This window comes from Clupea harengus, chromosome 12, assembly GCF_900700415.2.
Source record: "Clupea harengus chromosome 12, Ch_v2.0.2, whole genome shotgun sequence".
Taxonomy (NCBI): domain Eukaryota; kingdom Metazoa; phylum Chordata; class Actinopteri; order Clupeiformes; family Clupeidae; genus Clupea; species Clupea harengus.
Window position 1 is genome coordinate 21405954 of NC_045163.1, and position 21615 is coordinate 21427568.

A 21615-nucleotide genomic window follows, 5' to 3' on the forward strand; every position below is an offset into this window, starting at 1 on the left:
ATTTAGTGTATTTGGGAAAATGTTTCCAGCTGACAATCCTCTATTCTTTGTGTATTATGGAGTAATTCATTGGGACTTTAAAGTTTTTTTCTCTTTCTACTTCTGTCTGTCTCTCTTTTTTTATGTGTTTCTGCTTTTCACAGTCTACTACTTGAAACAACTTTCTGCAATAACCTGCAACTTTTGATTACAGCTCTTGGCAAAATGTCTGCTTAAATATGATAAATAAGTCAAGAAAATGGGCCAGCGGATGAGGTGAGGAGAAAAACCCACAATTCACCTATAAAAAAGGCCTCTCCCTTTTCTTCAAAATCAACACAAACAAATTTGCTGGGGAAAAGTAAAGTGCTCCTCTTGGAAAGCGCATCCGTCAGAACCAGCAGGCAATCACCTGCCACAGATGCGCTGGCGTGACACATCTGCTCGTCGCTAATGGACCCAGGCTAGCACTGAGCCTGACACGCTCTCAACAAAGATGAACTTTTGCTACCTCTCAGACACTAAGCACAACAGAGACAGCTGGTGCACCCGGCAACGACGCCGCTGAACGCTCACGGGGCAGAATTCCAGGATCCCACAGTTGGGAACTCCACGGAGCTTGGGAAACAGCTGGCTACATTCCCAGCACTAATTTGGAGACTGGCGAGGGAATGGAGGTTTCTAAGTTTACATTAACCGTTCAGGTAATTGTGTTTTTTTTTTTTTTTTTTTAAAGCTTAAGATTATTGTTAGAGGAATATTCTGTAATGGTTTCTTTGCCACTGCTGTGACATGATAAGGTATTTGTTCCCCTACGGTTGCCAAAGACTTTCTGTGATTTGTATTGTTGTCCTTTATAAGTGATTGTGAGCACAGTAGACTTTTGATTGGCACGCTGGTCACAGTGAGCCTCTGGTGCTGTCATTGTCCTTTAGGGCAGAAAGACAGCAGGACTCCCGTCTGTTTATTTCCTGCACCTACTTGCAAGCGACAAACATAGGCACTGATTAAATACACCGTATTAACATAGTAACATAAATTGAAATGCCTAAAGGTGACATTTCCAAGAAAAAATGTCTGTAGTGATAGTGGCAAGGAAAGACCTATTTGGAAATAGGGGGAAACCATTTAGCAGAACCCAGCTCAAACGTGGCACCCATCTCCTTGATGTCAAATGGGAGAAGAAAAGATGGCAGCCAGGGAGATAGGAGTGGGAATAGAGTATGGGAGTCAACCGGAAGTTTGTTGTTTTCAGCGTTAGCATTTTAACACTTCCTAGTTCCAAAGAAAAAAATCCTATGGAAAGATGAATGGGTTTTCGCGAAATCTGCAAAAATAAGGTATGAACGGTGAGTTAAAATGTAGTTATCAGTCACTGTTTTGTAACTAACTGTTGTCTTGTAAAAATGTAAATGTTGCTACTAATATGCTAGAGTGTCATCCATGGTTACAGACTCTTAACTCACACCCCGCAGTTTCATAAGAAAGTTAACATTGCAGCTCTAGCATTTAAAACATCTGATTTATTTTATTCAACAGATTGTGGCAAATCCTAAAGTAATTTATGTGTTTACTGAAGTTGAGTTTGTGGTTGTAATCGTAATCTCTGATCGGTAAAACTAGCTATGGTTAGCTTCTGCTCACCTTGTGAAATTGGTGACGCATAAGATAAGTGACTTGCCTTGTAGTCTGTTATTTTTTGCTGGTAGCAGAAGGATAGTAACAGACATATTTTAGAGATATAATTGGTCTAAAGTCTATACAGACACGACGTACGCATGCATTTTATTTAACAGAATCAAATGCAGGGTCTTTCAAGCACTTATTTTACTACCACGGGCGTTATCTTGTCGATTTTCCAAACCCCCGAACTTGCAAAAATGCTCATCTGCCGCATACAAAATGACTCCCACACTCTATAAGGTTTCATACGAGTGCTGAGCCCTTAGACACGAGGTTTGTTAAGTAAGAATAAGCATCTACGGCCATATGCTGCTCATACACAACCCCTGGCAGGCACAGCAAGCAAGAGCAGCGCTCATGACAGTCACTGAAAAATTCCCTTGCCTTTCCATTTTCACTCTGGAACGTGCGAGCCGAGAGCTTTCCACCAGACGTTGTTAACATCCCAGTGGTCAGCACCGTGAGCGTTTACCTTGTAAAGCCAATCGCGCCGGCTCTGGCGGACAACAGCCGCCGTGCCATTTCACTCCAGAACAATGCTCCGTTCAATAGAGCCGCGCTGCACAAAGGCGGCGTCCTCAGTCCTGAGCGAGTCTGTCCGCCCACTGGAGAAATTTCAATCTCCTGTCGTCTGTAGCACCCAAACACCTCTATTCAGCTCCGCCTGCCTTTCACCCGGTGTGGCTGATTTACCTGGTCAAGGTCTGAGACACCATTCAAATCCTCAAGCACGTGTAAGGCAGGCCATCCTCCCACACCTTCGTCTAATTCTCTCTCTCTGTTTCTCCTCTCTCTCTCTCTCTGTTTCTCTCTCTCTCTCTCTCTCTCTCACTTCAAATCCTGTTCATATCAGTCCCTGTTGATCTTAGTGTTATAATCAGAGGTCGTAAAGCCGTCAGGCCTCATTTGTGTTTTTATGAGAGTGAGATCCTTTTATGCTGCTGATGGTCAGGCATGAGCCCTTTAAAAAAGAGTGAGGGTGGGGTGGGGGGGGGGGGGGGGGGGGGGGTGTGAAGATAAGTGTGGCATCAGAGAACAGCAGGTGCCCACGCTCGATTGGCTCATGTCAGAAAGGCGAGATCTTGAGTGCTCTTTTCTCTCCTCTCTGTCACTTTCGCTCTCAAGACAGCTTCTCAGTCTTACTTTTTCTCAAGTTCCATTTTCTGTTTTAGATGATGACTCAGTAGGGGTCTTCTCTTACCTGCTGACTCATTTATTATATTGGTTAAAGAGCCTGCTCACCGAAATCAACTGGAAGCTATGAAAAGATGTTCATTTTACAACATCAAGGCCCTTTTCCCCCAGAGTACTACTTCTGCAGTGTAGTGTAGTGCATCCCACTCATCCCACCGTGACCCAAGCATCTCAACAATATATTTATCTTTCTTCATAGGGTCAAAATCCTGTCTAAATGAGATCAATAAGAATAAGAGAAAAATATTATCTATTTTTATGCTTTGCCATAACATGAGCTTTGTGTTTGTGATGTTAGGTTTGCACCTGCAGGTCGTCTGAATCACATACTTATTTACTCACTGTGAACAGGATCGCTTAATACATACTCATGAGTCTGAGCTGGGCTCAGTCTCACCTGCGTAACAGAGGTCTTACCTGTAGATGATACAGGCGCAGTCTCTGCACGTGCCACAGTTTTCGATGTCCTGCCCTGTACGGTACGAGTGCCTCCTGCAACAACAAAGTCACAGTGACCTCATCAGCATGAGCCCAGGACACAGTGACCTCATCAGCACGAGCCCAGGACAACAGCTCCTCATCTAGACAATGACAGGACTGATGAAGACATCACACCTCTAATCAGAATTTTTTAAAACAGAATATTCAGACACATCACTCACAACACAAAGGCTTATCCGTCTTAGAGAAGTAAATAGCACAGTTTTGGGTACATAAAATCATCTCTAATCAGCATCACTGAAACAACAGGACAAAAAAACGTACAGCACATTTTTTTTTTTTTTTGTAATGGCCTGATTCTTGTGAATGATCTTTGTGCTCTACTGACAGTTACATAAGCATGAGTCACTTGGTCTTTGGGGGATTTAAGTATTATTTATGTATGTGTGGGTATGTAGGACCCAACTCAGCATGCTCTCATTAGCACATCAGGCCAGGGTGGGGGGGGGGGGTTGTTGTGCTGCGTGGAGCCTTGATCAGACAGCTTTCACACGCTTCCACACACTCAACACAGCCTCAAAAAAATAAAAACAATGACGGCGACGACGACAACAACACACAATAACTGCTATCAGTGCATCCTCGTTTAGAAGCACAGCACAATGGAATCCTAATTGCGCACCACTAAGGTTCTTCAAACCCCTCTCGTGCTTGCCGGCTGGATTAAAAGAGCTGTTATTTTTATTTCTCGTTTTTAAAGATCTCCTCCGGCAGATGGGGAATGTGAGAAGGGGATTAATGATTTGGCTGACGTGCCTCACTCGTGACAACACCATGCGTGTGTGTGTGTGTGTGTGTGTGTGTGTGTTGGGGTTTACTCTGATGAAAGATGCTGTTAATATCCACTCCGCGGCTTAAGACCCACCTCTGCAGCTCTTTGAACTGGAGTGTGGGGGAGAGGTCTATCATTAGCCCCTCATTAACACCAGGGTGATTGCAAAATCAACAGCGCATCACTCTCGTAAATTAGCATCTTCTTTTTTATCCCTTGTTTTCTTTTGTTCCCATCAAAGATACACAAACACAGCTAACAAAATTGATAGACTGGAATCTCTTTGCTGGTTATTGCATTGACACAGTTTATGGCGCCTGGCGGAATCACCTTCATTCAGGTTCCCTGTAAAGTGGAGGCTTTTTCTGCAATTACTGCAGGGGCTCATTATTATTTTATTTGTAAACTGTTCAGGTAATTTCCAGTTCAAGGTAGGGTGCAGGAGCCTAATAGGGAGCATATTGTCCCTCATCCTGGGCTTTTGTGCATGTGTTTCATTGCTGGATAAAGGGTGCGTAAAGGTCATTTATTTGTTTCGTGGTCCCTCCCACCCCCTCCCTCGCAACAGCCACGCACCTACAAATGCAAACATGTGCACCAGTGTACGCACACACTTACACGCACACACACACTTACACACACACAACACACACACACACACTTACACACACACACACACACACACACACTTACACACACACACACACACAGGTACACACACACACACACACACACAAAGACACTGCTCATTTCTAGCATGGAAACAGTCTCATTATAGGCCTTTCAGACCCTCACCTCAATTCCCTCTCTGGGAGACAAGCAAGTCATTCATCATTACTTCAACATCCCTTGGGCCCACACTGTTCCTTGTTACCTGTGTGTGTGTGAGAGTGTGTATGTGTGTGTGTGTGTGTGTGTGTGTGTAAGTGTGTGTGCATGTAAGTGAGTGTGTATGTGTGTGTATGCTTTTCTCATTCATTCAATATGTGCATGTGAGTGTGTGGGTGCTTTTATTGCATGTGTGAAGGAAAGGATTCATCTGTGTGTACAGGTGTGTGTGTTAAAAGCATGCGTGTGTGTGTGTGTGTGTGCAAACAATGGTTGCAAAGCTTGCACAGGCTTTCTCTCTCTCTCTCTGAAAATAAAAGAATCGATACTTTTGACAATTTAATCCCCCAACAGCGATGCAAGCACAGGGCCGAAATCTGCATTTCAAATAGGCCTTCCCGAGTTAAACATATAGGCAAACACAGCGTGTGGCGCTGCGCTGCTGCTGCGCTGCTGCTGCCCCTATCATCTCCTGTCCTCTCACTCTCTCCAGGTGGGCAGACAGAGATTCCCTGTGTAAATAAGCAGCCGGGCACAAGCCAACGCACACAGCCTGATCCAGCCACTCTGATTAGAGCGTCAGCCACCTGGTTACCGAGGTGACGCTGAATTGGAATGTAGCTGTCAGTGCAGTCAGGGGCTGGGAGAGCTGGTGTTGACTTCTGCACAGAGTTCACTATTGGGTTCACGATTGCACTGTATCGATGCAAGAAGCAGAAGTCGTGTGCAAATGAATAGTACACAAGCAAGACAGGAAAAGAGAGAAATAAAGTGACATTTGTAATGAACTAATGTTACTGCTTATCAATTAAAAACAAGATAAGCATGCAAAGTAAATAGAGTGTTTTTTATATATAATAGCAATAAATAAATGAATGTTTTTTAATAGATTCCTTATAATCGCTATGGGCTCTAAACCTGCGTCATTTTCGCAAAAGATCACAACCACAAGCATCCACCGATATTAAGATGAACAACAGTACTCTTATTACACTCCAAATCCCCTTGTCAGTATTGCTAAGATATGAGGCTTCATCAGGCTGTATTGTTCAGTGGAGGGTGAGTGGAGATGATGAGAGTGAACCACAGGGGGTTGAGGGGGAAAACACTCGGCACCGCATTAGGAGGGGGAGTCTATCAAAGTGCGCCCGTCTTTGTGCGTGCATGCGTGTGTGTGTGTGTGTGTGTGTGGTGCACACACACACACACACACACAAAGCCTGGGCTTAGGCCTGGGTTCCTGCAGACCGTGAAGCACTTTTCAGAAATGCCCACTTTTTAAATGTAGTAAATAAAGGCTGAGCTAGGTTAGCTGCATTGTGTTCACTAAAGCGTCTAAATGTTTATGATTGAAAAGTGTGTGTGTGCTCAGTGTATGTGTGCGTGTGTGTGTATTTGTGTGTGTGTGTGTGTGTGTGTGTGTGTGTGTGCCTTTGCCCACAGGGGATGCTGGGACGCATTGTCCTGATCCAACCCAAAAACTTCCAAGGACTCTATCAGAGATAACACCAATGCTTTAGTTTTACTGAACTCTGAGGTTTGAAGTATATTTGCACATGTACATTGTGGTTGTATGTACAGTATGTATGATAACAGGCTGAGAACACAGTATACACCTCCCACTTCTTTCAACACACCAGACAAGAGGTGCTCATGTGTGACTTCCAGTTGCATCATGCATGTGTAAGACAACCGTTTAGCAAGCTCCTCAAGATTTTATTAGAAATAGCAGCAAAACAAAGAAAACGTGAAGATACTGCATTGCAAGTTATTCATACAGAGATTTGTGAGAAATGCTCAGATTTGGGCAAAATCTATGAGTTCTGAATATCAAAGAGAGTGAGGAGAAGGGACATAACCCCAGAGATTGTGTTGCTCAGATACTAAAAATTGCTCTATCGCTAGATAATCTCCCAGTGATCGATGAGCACACAGATCTCTCTTCCGTGAAGGAGGGCATCCTGCACAAGGCTGCACAGCTAAAGATCATCACCTACAAACCTAGAGAAGAGTCCTGACCTTGTCTGACCTCCCACCTGCCTTGAAGCAGCGCACCCAGGATCGTCCTGGCGTTTCATACGGATTTTTGGTGCCAAGCAACGTTGCAAGTTTCTTACAACGGCGAAGAACATTGATTTACAGACAGCAAGACTGAAAGCAGATGAGTATGTGGAACATCACTTTGGCACCGGTAATATTACACCCCTGATTAGGGCGCCTGGATCGATCAGGCTACTTGGACAGTTTGTTCGTGTAACTGGTTACATATAGTCTGTGCAATTGAAATTAGCCAACTACTTTTTCCAGTTTATAAATTCATGTTGTAAGTTAGGATAATTCATTTTTAATCATACCTCGCCTTTTGAGAGTGCAAGCTATAATCTCTCCCCATTGAGTCATCATATAAATCAATTACAATTAGTTTTTGGGACCATTGCATTTTGCAATCGCATTGCCAACTTCACATTCAGCACATCATTTGATTTATTTCTTCTCTTTTCTATTTTTTTTTTTACTTTCTTGAATCGTCAGAAAATGTTTTGCCTAACAGCCTGAGTGCTAGTTGGATTTAGTTTTTAGTTCACAAGAGACTTGTTCACCAGGCTGCTCAAACTCTTGATCATCTGGGATTTATGCCAACTGTATAACGTACCTGTGTCAGTTATCGGACAGTGTCAAACATCGACCATTCTGTTAAACAATCAAAATGCTGAGTTTAAAAATGGATTAACAATCTATAACTTCAATTTAATAATGGATTCACATGACAACGCGAACGTTTGTTGATAACACACGCCGTCCGATAATAAACACTGTTACGATATCATTGTTAGGTGTTTCTTCTGTCCCTTTTTAAAAACAAACACTGATTATAATGTTCACGCTCTAGTCTAGACTGAGATACAGTTGATAGGTCAGATCTTTCACAATATAAAGATATTAACAACCGCTATAACATTACAAAATTAAGAATCACTTTATTCTGGTAAAGCAAGCAAAGACCCAATGAAGATGGAAACCTTTCTAAATGATTGCAATTTGCCAGGATTAAGCCAAAATGAACAAGACCCTCTTGGGGTTGATAGAACACTTGAAGAAATCAAAGAAACCAAAACCATAAAATCATTGAAAATAATGCCCATATCTATTTATTTTTCTACATAAACTTGGCATTAAATAATCCTGGATTAGAACTTTGTACAGGAACCTTAAAGCACAAATACTTACAAGTAGCATACCGTCATCTCCATTTAACCTCCAAAACTGTTCTCAACAGGGCTGTCCTTTGTCCCCCTTACTTTCTGCCTTGGCCATAGAACCTCTTAGAGCAGAAGCAATTTGATCAGAAGAAACTATTTATGGCTTTCGCTCTAAAACTACATCACATAAAGTATCCTTATACGCAGAAGATGTCCTGATTTATGTAACAAGACCACTTTTTCGTACCCCAGTGATCATAGACACAATAGAACGTTTCAGCACTTTTTCTGGCTATAAAACAAACTGGAATAAAAGCGAACTTATGCCAGCAGGATCTATTGATTGCTCTGAACTCTCACACTTTCCCTTTAAAATATCGAATGACAAATGTACTTATCTTGGCATTGTAGTGACTAAATTGCAAAGCGTTCTGCTTGCAGCCAGTTATTCTCTACTGTTGGAGAAACTGCAGACAGATATCCAGTTCTGGAGGTCTCTCCCCACCTCCTTAATTGGAAGAGTTAATGCTATCAAGGTGATTTTCCCCCCACAACTTTTGTATCTCTTTCACAACCTTCCTGTTTTTTTCTCAATTTTTTTTTTCGTTTTTTTCAATAGTTGGATTCAATTATTTTACCTTTTTTATGGAATTATAAAAGTCACAGGATCAAAGCGTGAACGGGGTCAGGCACTCCTAAACTTCCATTTCTATTAGTGGGCTTCTAATCTCAGAATTAGCTTATTGTTGCTGAATGATCACAATGGATGCTGGGTATGGTTGGAATTAGAAAGGGAAGATTGCTCCCCTTATGATATAGCTGCTGCGATTTTTTTTCTCCAGCCTTAAAAAAAAAAAATCAATTTACAGGGTTGCTCAGGGTGTATCTTGTTTATGATTTTTCTTCCTTTCGTCTTTCTTTTTCCTTTTTTAAGTGTGTGTTACAGTTTTGTTTTTCTTCTATCTGTCAACGTGTTGTTTACTATACTAGAAAAACATGGAGAACATTAATGAGCTCTTGTATTGTTTGTACCTTCTGTCAACTGATTCTCCGATAAAACTAACCTCACAAAAAAAAAAACCTGAGGTGCTCGTGTGTGGATGCAAAAAGTGAAGGAGTTGTGTAAATACTGTGGGGGTTATTAGCCAAACAGGTGGTGTGAATCTGTACAGAAGGGTCACTGTATCTCTATCAGCGTACATATGTGACTAGATTTATTTGTGGCATTTGGCATCAGTGTGGATGTTCCTATGAGTGTTGTGTGATGTGTATGTGGGGGGGGGGGGGCAGGGGGTACATTGGCCATGATTGGTGACTGTGCCCTCTGCATCTGCCTCTCTCTTGGCACACGCGCATCCATCAGCATCCCGGCATGAGATATGCTGCCACGGTGGCTGTTACCGTGGCGCTGTTGCCACGGCGCTGAACGACAGAAAACACATAAGACAGCCAGGGGAAAAAGTGAAAGACAAGCAGTGACGGGACTCTCAGCGTGTCCTCTGGAGTCTCTCTGACTCAGCACTCTCTGTGCTTTGTGCTGTAGAACCAGGCAGCCACTCAGAGGCCTCTATTATCCTGTACTCACTCCGGCTCTTTTGCATTGTTTACACTGAGCATTAATTATTTGTGGAGAGGCCCAAGCCTCTGAAAAAAAACTTCAGCAAAAACCCTAAGCTCCTTTAATCGCCCAGATTTCATTAGTTTTCTGAAAAGAAGTGGGTCTCGGCATCTAGTGCAGTGCCGTTCCTGGGGACCCACAAAATAAAATTGTTTTAGGTCTCCCTTTGCTCGAGTGCACCTCACTGCGTCCATGAGATACAGCAATTATGAAGCCCTTGATTAGCTGAATCAGTTGTGCTCAGCAAAAAACAAAACCTGGGAGAGTCCTAAAATGGGCAGTGTTGTGGGTTGCTAGTGCAGTGAGTTGCCAGTGTTGGGATTGAAAAGCACAGGTCTAGTGCACTTACCAGGGAATATGAGAATATAAAAAAAGCAACTACACAAAAAAGCAATTATCGAGAACGGGACAGGCAGTGCATTGACTACTCTTTGGCATATATATCATCAATAGGAGACAATAACAGGTCCATTTTCCATTAGGTCATCGCCATGTTGGCACCAAACATTAGGACCCACTCACACAGCAAATAGAAAGCTGACCCAAAACCCATTTGTGCTGTAAACCCATCACGCAAAAAGCACAGGACGTGCACAGGGAACATCTCAACCCAGATCAGAGTTGTGCCAAGCACTTTGAAATACAAACACAGGCTCCCTCAGCTTTTCCGACCCCTCTCCCAAGGAAAACCATCAATTCTTACCCAATTACGCAACCCAGGCCCTGCATCAGATCACATCTTTATTTACTCACCACTGTTAAGATATAGACGCGTGGTAATTTGCCCGCGCCCTTTCCCGCGTCTTTTGAGTTGTTGTCGACATTAACGAGTCGCTTAGAGGTAAATAAATCTCCCTTGTCCCCTAACTCCCTGAGTGTCAAGGTGCTCCTGTAATTGACTACAGTCTCCATGCACCTTTCTTGGCGTCCCAGATAAACCTCCAATTACTCTGTTTGACAGGCACAAGATAAACACCATTCACACCCAGAGTAAACAGAGCTGGGTGGGAAATGAATCGGAATGGAATTACCCCTTTCCCACCCCCCTTCCCCGAAAAAACTGTGGATCAATGGTGCGGACGTTTTCCAGAGCTGATTAGAGCTGCGATGTGGCTTTGTGGACCAGGCTCTCTGCTGGCTATGACCATCCTCCCAGGAGAGAGCGAAGTGAGATTCCCGGGGGCTAAAGCTTACGGACGGGTCTGTGGGAGTCAAGGAGTGTTGTTAGTGCCAGGGGCTTTATTCCCTGAGGGATTATCTGTGTTGGTTTGTGTGTTCTGTACACAACCTGAACCATGTCCAAAAAGAAAACAATCACTAAGAAAGGACTTCAGCAGTCACCGTATCGTACGTGTCACAGCATCAAAAATCTTGTCTTTGTGTGCTAGCTTGTTAAGTCCCCACTAAGTCATTATGGGATGGAAAAATGACTAGTCCTTTTCTGCGAACAAGGTGACATTATAATTGGTGTGTGGGTCTCGCTACACTGAGAGGTAAATATAATGGCGGCTTGACAGACTGGTGACAGGACAGATCGGGAGCCACAGGCCTCCTCGTTTTCCCGTCTCTCTGCAGCACGTAAATGAGGGCGAGGGCCACAAGCAGGGCACTGGCGTGATGCAACAGGCTGCGGGCGCTGGTCAGCAGCATGAGAGGTGTCTCCGAGCACTCCTCTCTCTCCATCTCTTCTGTTCCCTCTCTCTCTCTCTCTCTCTCTCTCCCTCTCCAGCCCTCCCTCTCTCTCTCCATCTCTTGTGTTCCCTCTCTCTCTTTACCTCTCCATCTCTTCTGTTCCCTCTCTCTTTCTCTCTTATTCTCTTCTGTTCCCTCACTCTCTTTCTCTCTCATTCTCTTCTGTTCCCTCTATCTCTTTCTCTCTCCATCTCTTCTGTTCTCTCTCTCTCTTTCTCTCTCATTCTCTTCTGTTCCCTCTCTCTTTTTCTCTCTCATTCCTCCTGTCTTCATCTGTCCCACTCATCCGCCATCTCTTTCTCCCACTCCCACCGTGTCAATGCATCACTCCGTCCGCCATCTCTTTCTCCCACTCCCACCGTGTCAATGCATCACTCCATCAAACTTTCTTTTGGGTCCAACCTCAGCTAAGGGCACCAGGCCAGATGCTTTGCATCGTAGACCACAATGCAAACGGGACATTCGGATGGCTTTGCTCTTATCGAGAAGTGCATGAAAACAGCCAGATGATCAATAATTCAGCACGGAGACTCCTTTGTACCCCATAGCTGCTTTTGTAAGTTTTAGAAATGTTAATGGTGTTTTTGTGAGCAAAGCCAAGTGTAAGAGAATACATAAAATACTATCAAAAACTGACAAGAAAAACGATAAAGGATTGTGTATTTGAAGCTACAGCCTGAGATCCCAAATATTGAAGCGCCTTTAATTTGGAGAGAAAATCCATGCACAGCACTGAAACCACACTGCTGAGCATGAGTGAGTCTACACATCCAGATGAGACAAATGAGAAAGAATGTCTTGTCCCTTTCACTCTCTTCCACTGTCTTCCACTCACACTTTCTCGCTTCTCTTTGGCTCTCTATCCAGTTACCATTACCAATATTACCTGCACTACTATTACTACTAGCGATAGCTGACTAGACAAACCACCATTGACGAGCATGATGTCTACAAGTCTACTTGTACATGAGACATAACATAACAATATCTGGCCCTTCTCTCTCTCGCTCTCTCACCATTACTCTCTCTCTCTCTCTCTCTCTCTCTCTCTCCATCTATCCCTTCTCTCTCTCTCCATCTCTCCCTTCTCTCTCTCTCTCTCTTCTCTCTCTCTCTCTCTCTCTCTCTCTCTCTCTCCATCTATCCCTTCTCTCTTCTCTCTCCATCTCTCCCTTCTCTCTCTCTCTCTCTCTTCTCTCTCCATCTATCCCTTCTCTCTCTCTCTCCATCTCTCCCTTCTCTCTCTCTCTCTTTCTCTCTCCATCTCTCCCTTCTCTCTGGCTTTCTCACTCGTTCTCCTCCCCCCCCCCCCACCTCATCCACATTCTGCCGTTCGGAAGAGTTATCATGCTTTTGGCAGAGGGACAGGGAGCCATCAACAAACAGCACTCACCGCACTTGTTTGTCCGTCGGCCTGTCTGCCTTCGCCGTCCAATTCAATTTATTTATATATTTATTTATTTTCCAGTCTGTTTAGTCCCCTTGCAAATTGAACAGGACCGACGATGAGTCATCCATCTTTCACAGGGTTGCTTAAAAGGAAGGGGTCATTGGAAACTGTCACACACACAAAGACAAGAATGCTGTGCTTTCTTGTGCAAAGAGAGAAAATAACACCCAGGGTAATTCCCAGGCTACTTTTAGTCAGGACGTTGCCAGAGAACCATCCCACTGAATCTATCCTATATGGAAATTTGGATTCTAAAAATATTGTACCATCTGGCTGTGCACCTTAATGTAAATTGCATGAGGAAATGTCTTTGTGTTATATTATTCCGTCTTAAATTTCTCCAGAAAAACGACGCGCCGAAACGCTTTCAACTAAAAACGACCCAGTTAGCTGACTAATAAGTACGCTTATATTAAGTATTCATGTATTCATCAGTGGAAAGTAGTTGTGTTGGATTGCCTCACCTCCTCTTCTGGGTCAGCCGGCTCGGAAAGTTTGTTCTGTTGGACGGGTGGCGAGATGGGGCTATTGTGCTCATTACTGCCAGAGATGTTTGAGAGAGCAGTGCAGCCAAAAAAAAAAAAAAAAAAAAGAAAGTCCTGTGAAAGAGAACTTGTGTAGGAGGCAAAGTAGAGAGAGAGAGAGAGAGAGAGAGCTCTCCCTGAGCTGCAGGTGCAGGCTTTTATATGTCTAAAATGAATTCAGAGCCACTGACTGGCTGAGGTTTGAAGCTGAAACAGGCAGCTGAGTCACGCTATGGGCCAATGGTGGGCGCCACGGTTACACATTCATCTACCCATCCCCTCAGTTTCCCCCTACACACACACACACACACACACACACACACATGGGTTACACATACAGGCACACACAAAGACACACACACACACACACACACACACAGGTTACACATACAGGCACACACAAAGACACACACACACACAGTTTTAGAAGCATACTGTTGATGCATATATACACACACACACACACACAGAGTTTTAGAAGCATACGGTTGATGCATATACACACACACACACACACACACACACACACACACACACACACACACAGTTTTAGAAGCATACTGTTGATGCATATATACACACACAGACCTGCTTAATTCCATACTGCACATTCATGCACACAGTCACATCCAAACATATACACGTACAGCAGCCCAGACGCATCCCTTACTCACACACTGAGTTATATGGGCATGGCCAAACGCAGGGTAGCTTTCCACCTGATCTTGCAGGAGGCTTTTGTGCTCCATTGACCTGACATGGTAGGATACAATGACCATGAAGTGCTGTGTGTTTCCCCTGTGTTTATTCCTGCACACCTGGCCAGCCTTTGGGCCATGCAGGCTGTTTAGTTTCAGTTTCTCTCTCTCTCTCTCCCTCTCTTTCTCTCTGTCTATCTCCCTCTCTCTCTCTCTCTCTCCCTCTCTCACTCTGTCTCTCTCTCTCTCTGTCTCTCTCCCTCTCCCTCTCTCTCTCCCTCTCTCTGTCTCTCTCCCTCTCTCTCTCTCTCTCTCCCTCTCTCCCTCTCTCTCTCTCTCCCTCTCTCCTTTGTTTGTCAGCGCTCATCAGGGAAACCTAATCACTTAACCAGGCGGTGTTGACTGAAGGAGGAGCATGGCACATCCTGCCTCCATCATTCTCTCTCTCTCTCTCTCTCTCTCTCTCTCTCTCTCTCTCTCGCTCATCCCCTTGTCTTTGTTTATCCATCTTACTCTGTCCTTATCTGCCCTCGTGGGGGCCCGCTTACTGCCCCTGACCAAGGCCTTCTGGAGCTCTGCTCAGCTGCACCTGTGTCCTGTCTTTGCTCTGTTGCCCCGTGTTAACTTGACGCAGTGTGGAGGCCAGGCCCGGAGCATGTACTTCCTCGTGCTGCTTTGATGTGATGTGGGTTTCCCCCCCCCCCTGTTCTCATTTTTGCTGGTCAGGTGAGGTGATGTTCAGATCTATGACAGCAGCACCCCTCCTCACGCCCTCCCCCTTCTTTCATTTCCCTGAAGTCTTTCTTTCCTTTCTTCTTGTCGTTCGTTTAGCCTTTCATCAGAAACGATCACCACTAGTTTTGCGGTCTTGTTAGTGGCTATTGTGTGCTTGGGGGGTGAGGTGGGGGGGCTCTTGTCATTTGTCGTGCCATAACGGCTCCATTAGCAAATTAACCATGACATCAGCATTCCGGGTATCACCTGGGGGCCGTAAAAAAATTCCCTCCCGCCCCCCGCTCCCGTTTCTTCTGCTCGAACCACTTCAGGAATTACAACTCTGCACGAGTGCCTGTCATGAAAATCCGGCACAGAATAGCCTCATCAGGCTAGGTTTATCTCACTTGGCAGGGGAGCGGAGCTGTTTATTGCCTATATTTGGCTCTGGCTGAGAGTCATGCTAAATTAAGAGCATGGGAATGGCATTTAAGCATGTGTAATGATTACAGACTAGGGGAGAGAGACTCACACCCGGCCATATGGTGTGGGGATGCAGCCTCTGCCTCAGCCTCAGCCTCGACGCAGACCAGACAACACTCTGCGTCGCCTCACATTAACCGAGACGTTTCTGCCCTCTTGTCACGCGCGGGGAACGTTATGTAAACCGGCGAGTTATTTCTCATTCATAACAATGCCGCTGATTGGAGCTGAGCTATTAAAATGTAATGTTGCCGCCATCAAGGTCACTTGTTCACATCTAACATGAAAAAAAGAATATTGGTGTAATACATACATTCACAGCAGTGGTTAGCTGTTGATTGACATAATGGTGTGGTCAATAAAGAGATTATAGGCAATTCACGGTGCAGCTTTGGTGCATCGTGTTCTGACTGGACCACACCTTACAGCAATGATGCTTTTCCAACCTGCCGATTATTTCCGCTGGAATGCCGACGGTCAACCTCCGTTTTCGTGGGCACAGGGAGTTTCCGCGGTTACAGGGCTTGTTTGTGTGCGCACCGATTTCTGACGCTGCGTGACTTCTCCGCGCCAGCCTGCTGTTGGCTCTCCTTCACCCACGCCCATCTGTGTTTTCCTCTTGTTTCCAAGGACAGACTCACCCATGAGGGGAGGAAAAAAAATGTGGGTGTACAGAAACAGAAAAAAAACAGTCCTACTTCGATTGTTAACGTGTGCCATATTAGACGCCTCAGACGCAAACACAACAATAACAGTTGGCTGTGAGTGTTTGAATGAAGCTATCATATTGACCGAACTGGGCGGGGGGGGGGGGAGAGAGAGAGAGAGAAAAAAACACAGGACAACACAGAGGAAGAAAATTGATTTGCAGCCCAAGAGGAATGTTCCGGGGCTGAGATGCAGACGGTGCATCCGGCACACGCTGTAATGTGAATCATAACGTGCTGCATTTGAATATCATTTTGGTGCAGTTCTTGGCAGAGGATTATACAGCTCTTTTCGAAAGAGAAGTGAGAGGGGCCCCTTACACGGAGCTGGAGGTTCGGCTCAGAATTTGTGCTACACCACCCGCCCCCCCGCCCCCATCCCCTTTTTAATGAGCCGTCCTCAAACTCTCACATGGCATGCTACGCCCAAGGAGAGGAAGCTGTTACGACGAATAAATGCAGCATATACATTATATTTCCGCAATGCTACACATCTTTTTCTCGCTCACTTGTTCTCTCTTTCATGCTCTGTTTGTCTATCTATCTTTTGGCCTCTTACAGCCAAATACACTGAGGTAATTTGTCATGTACTGAAAAATCTGTTAACACAGTCAAAAACATAGAACATTAAAGAAATCTACATAGATTTACTGTGAGAGAGCCTCACACCATGTTTACATAAATTAAGTCGGAGGCACTGAAGTTGTTGTCGGCTAGAAACTTGTATTCATGAAATATTACAGCACAAGAAGTTATACAGTCCAATACTTAATGAAATATTTACTTTTCAGTGCAGCGAAGCTGAAGTAATGGCCATTGCCTCACACACACACACACACACACACACACACACAGTCCTGCTGGCTGAGGGGTTGGCATCAATGTGTTATTGACGACCTCACAGTCCGGTGGGTTGTTATTTTAAGGAAAAATCTGAAATGCGGAAACTTTAAACAGAATAAAATTAACACACATACAAGAAACAAATATGCCAAAATAAACAGACCGAGAAGAATTATTACTTTGAATGTTTTTTTATGGACGTTCAAATCCACTGTTCTAGAATATTATTAAGATCTCAGAAATAATTATCTTGGTTAGTCCCCACACGTATAAAGTCCCAGCTTATATAGTATGTCTACAATATAAATAAGCCTCGTGTGAATATATCCATGAGTTTGATGTGTACGCAGTGGTGCATCTATGAGTCTGTGGGAATGCATTTTTACATACAAAAAGTGTGTCTCTGTGTGTATGGAGAACAAAGAAAGACGGAAAGTGTTTGTGTCCGTATGTGTGTGTGTGTGTGTGTGTGTGTGTGTGTGTGCGTGCATATGCACGTATGTGTGTGAGCTTGTAAAATGAGATGCATGTATCGCAAGAGTGGCGTGGTTTGCGAGTTCCTTGTGTACGGGCGCTCCTCCATCTCCTGAGCTCTGGCCCACTTCTGCAGTTCTGTAAATACCCCGTGAGATGAGAGACGCCATAAAGTAGGCCACAGATCGCTCCTGCCTCCTCTGATGCAACCCCCTCGGGATCTGCTCCCAGGTCGAGGGACGCAAGGGCCGGACCTTGTCGATTCACCGGCATCCAATTTTCAAGCCTCTGTGTTGTGTGTTTAAAGCCTCTCGGCATTCATTCACTCGGCTCGCCGGTAGTACCTGCGATAACATTCCCCGGGAGACATGAAAAGCTAGTTCATTTGCTGTACGGCGCAAGCGATCTGGCTGCCTTCCAGTCGCGGTGACTGATGAGCTGGCAACCGGGCGGGGGGGGGGGGGGGGGGGGGGGGGGGGTTGGGGAATCGGGATTGACAGGTGTGTTTAAAAACCTACTGTCCAGTTCATCTTTGAGCCTCGCCATCGTGATGCTGCATGATTGGCGGGAGGAATGACTAGAAAGGATGAGAGCAGATTTGCCAAACGCTCACTCCTCATAGTCCGTCACTACCATCTTCACTGTGACAGTATTCTGTGGCTGTCCGGCCTCGTAATCAGGCCTCCACCTCAGGTGGTGACAGTATTTGCATGGAGCAAACAACACACTCACACTGAAAATGCCCCTGCCAAGAGAATAGAACCATAGGTAAGGAGCACACTGGAAAACCCGTGACAACCTGTCAAATGCTAAAGGCCCCTGCAGGAGATGTTTACAGCCGTCTGACATGCTCATATGTTCAGCCTCGTCAATGTGAGTGGGGAAAAACATACATTTTTGCTTGGTGGAAAGTGGTAAGTGTGGTGCGTGTGGTTGGGATGTGAGAGGTTGCTATGTAAGTGTGCACAGTCTGGGGGGAAAATGGAATTACTTGAAACCTGCAATTTACATGCGCTTGTAGGGTGGGTGGGGGTTAACCACTGCGATTCACTGATTCCCTGCCTTGTTCGGTACCGTGGCTCCCTACATTCACAATGTGTTCTGCATCACACAGTTGCCTAAAACACCCCTGCAACACCATAAAATGGATGGAAATAGAAACCAAGAAAAGCCACAAACAGAAAGAAAAAAAGAAAAAACTTCCGTTGAGGATTCAACGGGCAAAACAAAAACACAAAGCCCAGGAGGATTATTTGCTCATGAGCAGAGCTGTATCCATGAATAGGGAAACTCATTTCTCTCAGGGGCGATGATATGATTTATACATCCACCTCAATGGTCAAGCTTTGATTGCGGTTCTTTGTCTGCAATCTGAATTTTGAGTTGAGCCTTCAACAAAGGAGTTACATCTGTAGGCTGCATCTGAATAGCGTTGGCTTGAGCATTTGTTAATGAAAAGAGTGTTACCGCATACATTTTTTATTCATCAGTGCTAGTTGCTGGGGACGCTTTTGTTTTTCACTGGTGTTTTATTCTGCCGGGAGAACATAATTGGTTAAGCTTGCTTTCATTTGGGGTGACTGATTTCATCACTAGCTCAATGCACTGTGGAAAATTGTGCATGATGGATAAACAAAAGAAGTACAGCGTGCTTATGTTGTGAATATTGCTGCCCAACAAATATGCTTCTCTGTTGTATCATTGCTAATGTGATTAGCAGTCTGACCTCTGCTGTGAAATCGTAGCATGTGCTGTGCACGAACCGCTCTAAAATGTTATTCGGATGACTTAATAGAATCATGTGCTTGGTTGGTAAGTAATCTTGAAAACTGGAATAAACTCTGGTGTCACCTCAGTGGCCATTTTGAAAAGGGCAAAACTCCCTCAAACATTCCATCAAGGTATGATGGACATCTTGAGGCTAACTTCAGCAGAGTTCCTGTTGTGCAAGAATCACACCTGCTACCACTGAGCATCATGCCTCAATAAGTCTCCAAGTGCATAAAAACCAGGATAGGGAATTCGATCAGTCGACAGTGACCACACAGGTGCATCAGCTTGGTTTCATTTCTCTGGGTTTGGCCTTTTACACCAGTGTAAAACCGCAACTTCTCTGCCCACAAACCACAACGACACACATCATTCTGTAAAGAGCACATAGTGCGGTATGTTAACATGTCTGCTGACTAGGCCTGGCACTCACCCGTCCCGCTCGGCCTCCTTCTTCTCCAGGTCCTGGATGACGTCCAGCAGCACCTTGATGGTGTTCTGGCTGGTCTCCAGCACTCCCTCCAAGCTGTGGAGCTGCGACTGCAGACTGCTGATGTCATACAGCGGGCCGTTGGGGCCCAGGAGCTTCTCCTTGGCCCGAGTGAGATCCAGTTTGCACCTGGCGCCGGACATGAGCCCCCCCAGCAGTTCTTGCACGTGCCGGAGCGTGTCCGACTGGCCCTCGGCCTGGGCACAGGAGCTCTGTTGCTGCCCACAGGGGGTGCGGGGTCGTGGGCACTGGGAGGCACAAGCCTGGGCCTCGGAGCAGAAGAGGGCTCTGCGGGCGCCCATAGTGGCAGCTTTAATGGCAGCCTGAGCAGTGTTTTTTGGGAGCGCACATGGCACCCCGATGCCCACTCCCCCCTCAGCGCCACCTGCTGCCCTTCGGCAAATGTGTCCACCTGCAGCCAGATGCTGCATCACTACACCGTTCCCTACCTTCTCCTTCTCCTTCCCGGCGCTCGCAGCCTTTGGGGTGGGTGGGCGGCGAGCCTGCCCCGTGGCGGTAGCGCCTTCCTTGCGGGGTGTGTAGGGAGGAGGGGGCGGAGGTGGGGGGGGAGCTTTCTGTCCTGAGTAGTGTAAGGGGGAGGAGCCTGAGAGGGAGCAGGGCCGGCTCTGGGGGACGAGCCATAGGGAGGTGCCGCGTGGTGCAGGTAGTCGGCCGGGCATGCCGGCTGGGAAGAAGCTGTGGTCACAGTATGGGTGAGGGCCACCTGCCGCACACAAATATTTGGGGACGACGTCTGGTTGGGCAAAATACCAGGAGGGATTATTTTAAAAGGGGAGGAGCAGATTTGGATTGTTTGTTGTGTGACATAAGGGGGCACAGCAGATTCAGGGATGATGCAGGCTGGCAGGGTATTTGTAGCAGGGGCAGAGGGGGGCAAGAATTGGGCAGCGGCTACACATGATGGAACACTGTATGTGGTGTGGAAATAGTCTGGCAGAGCCTGTGCATTTAATGGACAAGATGGGGCCTGGTTTCTCTCAGAAATGCATGGAGGCATCTGTGAAATGGCATTACAGGGAAACAATACCTGTGTCGCAGCTGGATAGGATGGCCCTGTATTATCAGAGGTGCTGCAAGGCCCTGCAACTTCAGTGTAAGATGTACAATCCAGCACAGGCTGAGTCTTCGGAAGTGGCAAAGTGTGGGTAGGAGTCTTAGGTGCAGTATGTGTTGGGGTCTTGTGGATTGTAGGTTGTGGGGGAGATGAACAATCTGATAGTGAAGGTGCAGTTTTACAAGATTGTGTTGGGGTCATACAGACTGGGATAGGCGGTATTGGTTGTGAAGGAATTTTACAAGATGGTTCTGTTTGTGAAGGGGTCTTACAACGTGGTACAGGCTGTGCGAAAGTCTTAGATGATGCTGGTTCTGTTTTTGTAGGGGTCTTGCAGATTGGTGCAGACTGTTTAGGAGTTTCACAGCCTGACACAGGATTGGACGGAGTCTTAGAAACATACACAGGCTGTGTAGGAGATTTGCAAAGTGTTGTGTGTTGTGAAGAAGTTATGTAGTCTGGGGCAGGCTGTACAGCCGTATTTGCATTTGGCAAAGTTTGTATGGAGGTGATTAAAGGTGGCATTGTCTCTGTGTGATTTTGGTATGGTGGCGAAGGTGATGGCACAGCTTGTGTAGGGGTCTTAACTTTCTCAGGTTTCGTTGGAGTTTCACAAGATGCGATAGCTTGTCTAGTCTCACAAGTTGGCAAAGATTGTGTAAGGACAACTGTGGGTGGTGTAGCCTCTGTATTGTTTTGAGGGGTTAGCAAAGATTTAGCATCAAGGATGGAAGAGGGCACGGTTTGTGTAGGTGTCTTAACGTTCACAGGCGGCGTGGGAGTCTGACAAGATGGCACAGGTTGTTTGGGAGTCTTGCAAGCTGGCACAGATTGTGTCAGATTGGTGCAATGTGGCAAAGTTTCAAATGCTGAACTAATTATTTGAGGTGGCGTCATGAGAGTGGGTTTGGGGGGTGAAG

General features: G+C 45.6%; 1 protein-coding gene across 1 annotated transcript in view; it reads right to left on the minus strand.

Moving 5' to 3' along the window:
* The window catches only part of LOC116222780, a 48475-nt gene extending 28037 nt beyond the window's left edge, over positions 1-20438 (minus strand). The window contains exons 1-2 of the mRNA XM_031577471.2: positions 19564-20438; positions 3274-3348 (exon numbers count right to left, since the gene is read on the minus strand). Of these exons, the coding sequence (XP_031433331.1) occupies positions 3274-3348; positions 19564-20300 (812 nt within the window). The 5' untranslated portion in view covers positions 20301-20438. The remainder of the gene's footprint in view (positions 1-3273; positions 3349-19563) is intronic.
* Positions 20439-21615: the final 1177 nt, after the last annotated feature.